At 25.1% G+C, this 3072-nt stretch overlaps 1 protein-coding gene across 1 annotated transcript; it reads right to left on the bottom strand.

Annotated features, from left to right (window-relative positions):
- Window positions 1–795: 795 nt before the first annotated feature.
- LOC126902269 (uncharacterized) lies at window positions 796–3072 on the bottom strand. Its single transcript, XM_050679358.1, has 2 exons — window positions 1466–3072; window positions 796–1402 (listed from the first exon to the last, which is right to left on the bottom strand). The coding sequence occupies exons 1-2, from the start codon at window positions 2492–2494 to the stop codon at window positions 1124–1126; spliced, it is 1308 nt and encodes a 435-aa protein (XP_050535315.1). The 5' UTR covers window positions 2495–3072; the 3' UTR covers window positions 796–1123.

Consider the following 3072-nt stretch of genomic DNA (forward strand, 5'->3'; position numbering starts at 1 on the left):
TCAATTACTAGTTATGAGCTGTCCATGCATGACTAGTGGTGTCAATTTTTATCATAAGTTGAAAATCGCTAGTTCAATTGGTTGTATTTTTACCCGTTTCTTATTAACTGGACGACACATTTATCTAAAAAAGACTTATACTATAACTAGCAATTTATTTTGAAAAAAATATTTTTGATGCTCAATGAGAATTTGTTTACAAATTCACTGTACAATTGAATTGTTAACTAAATAATTGTAAGTTTATTGAAGTACTTTTTATTTTTAATTGAAAAAGCTAAAATAGTATTATAAAAGGTAGACTTTGCTATCAATCTTTTTTCAGATAACAAGTCATACTATGATCTCTGATAAACTTTTACTAATATCAGAATAATAATTGTAAAATAAATTTTTTTACTATGCAACATTTTTCTTGACAAGTTTATTTTTTAAAAGTACACAATTCCAAAAAATAGTGATTTATATATTTTTCAAATACATTTTTATAAAATATCAAAATAAAACCTCTAAAACTAATTTGTTTTTAATTTAAAAATCAGGAATCAATTGTTATTAACTTATATATTTTTTAATTTCCTTATATATTGTGAGCGTTTTTAAGATAAAAAATATTATGACATTCATTTAAGGCTTGACGCAAAACTAAATTTTTATTATCTTATCTTTTAATCTATTTGTAGTTTACATTTTTATTTTAAATATAAATTATAAAAAAATATATATTTTCAGTATTTAATATTTAGTAAACATATGTACTACTGAACTTCAAACAATTTTCTAAAAATATTAATATTTTATTTGAATAAGATTTCTTTCTTCTTGTTTATTGCCTTTATCCCAATTACTTTGGGTCGGTTACCCTTATCCTAAACTACTACTTGACACAATAACACCTCATATGTACAAAAAATTAAAAACGTATTACATAAACTTACACTGTATGTTTTTTCTGAATTAAAAGATATTAAAGTTTTAACTATTAATTTTTTTTACATGGGAAAGCTTTACTATCAAGCGAAAATGTTTTATTAATTAAAAATTTTAACTAATTTATTCAAATTCAATTTTTTTTATTGTAATTATATTTTTACAGAATATTCACAATTACATTTATATTCAACTATTCTCTTTTAAATCCTGGTTGGCGGATTTCTGGAGGTATATAAGTTAAGTCTTCTCTCAGATTCTTTGTTTTGGTAACATTATTTTTCATTCTCTTCATTTTTTCCTCTTTTATAAGATCATACTTAGATTCTTTATCAAAAAAGAATAAAACCTGTTCTTTATTTCTAAGCTCTTCTTTAATGCTTTGAACTTTTTGTAAACGTTTTATTTTATTTATATGCTCTAGTTGCCTATTTAATTCTTCAGGTCTAAAAACTTCCCAATCTTTATAAATCTTAAATAAAATGTAACAATATGTAAATAAATAAACATACTAATGTAAAATTTTAATAATTACTTTTTTTTGAAGTTGAATTTCCTTTTCTTCGTTTTGTTTCACAGACTCTTTCACAGCATTTTCAGCTTCATCAATGATACTTCTATTGTTTAGTCTTAATTTTTTTAATAAATTACTCAATTCTTCAGCATTTTGTGGTTTGCGTTTGTCAATAGAAGCTAGCCCTAGTTCTACAGTTTCAGAATAAACAGGGCCCTCAATTTTTTTCAGGAAATCACTTAATGTATTCCATTTATTGTAATATGCTAATCCAATAGTTTTAATACTATTTTTCATGACAGAATTATTATTTTTGCTAAGTGCTAACAGAGTTTTTCCTATTAAATGGTCAGCTTCATTTAAATCAAAATGATCATCAAAATAAGGATTCCTTATAAAATCAACACGTATTCTAGTTTCTTCTTCATCGTCAGAATTTTGTATTTCTTCATTTTTTGTAACTTTAACTTCTTCCCATTCAGTAGGATTAGTGATATATTTTAAACAAGAATAGAGTGACATGCTCTTCATAATATCATTATTAAATTCTTCTTGTAACATTTGATTAGATGCAATTTTTGCTGCATTCCGAAAATCATTTTCTTTTAAAAAAGAATCCATTAATAAATTGTTCAAATAGTCATCAGGAAAGATGCCATAATTTAATTTATCTTTAAGGATTCTAATTAATTCATTTTTATTAAATTTTAAAAATAACCGAATGACAGCATGATGTGTAGATTGTAGTAAAGTGCCTGATTGAGCTGATAAACGAAATTTATGAGTAAGATCATCTAATTCATCTAAATATGTTGAGTCATTTAATGCATTAGCAAAAATATCTAGATCTATAGCATTTATTTGTTTAACATCGTTTTCTAATAGGCTTGATAACTTGTAATACAAAGCTTCAGGTTCAACTTTTTTTAGAATAGAACAATTCAAACGTTCCTGCCATACCTCTTCACATTTGTAAGCATTAGATAAAAATGATCGTCTACTGTAAAGATGTTTTACAACAGATGTCACTGATTTCCTTAATGTGTACATAACTAGAGAACTTAAAATAACTTGAATAGAATCATTAAAACATTTTTATGTAAAAAAAATAGTATTTGTTTTTATTTAATAAAGTACTACTAAATTAATATTTTGATTCATACTATGATACACAAATGGTTAACAGATAATAAATTAAATAGTCTACTTAAATTGATAAGCCGTTATAGAGCACTATTATATAGAATATCACAGCAGATTCGGATTCACAAGATATGATAACACTACTGTGATTTTACACGGGAGAGCACCTTTGCCACGAACTGATGATGCTCCGACATTTACATACTTCGACATTTGACAAAGTAGTAATTGTTACGAACATCTGGTACTCCGACCATCTGATTCATAGGTTACCAAAATTATGACGGATTTTACTCCGACATTAAATTTAAAAAATGAGATAGTAAAAACTCCGACATTATCGATAGTTTGATTATGCATCGAAAGTTATATTATATTTCGATTGCATTGTTAGTAATAGGGCGCATTGATCGTATATGTTGCAACGTCAGGGTCACGTGGCTACAGAAACACTACATTATTAAATTAATTATATTATTATTAAT

The sequence above is a fragment of the Daktulosphaira vitifoliae genome, unplaced genomic scaffold (genome assembly GCF_025091365.1).
Source record: "Daktulosphaira vitifoliae isolate Bord-2020 unplaced genomic scaffold, ASM2509136v1 Scaffold_3, whole genome shotgun sequence".
Classification (NCBI taxonomy): domain Eukaryota; kingdom Metazoa; phylum Arthropoda; class Insecta; order Hemiptera; family Phylloxeridae; genus Daktulosphaira; species Daktulosphaira vitifoliae.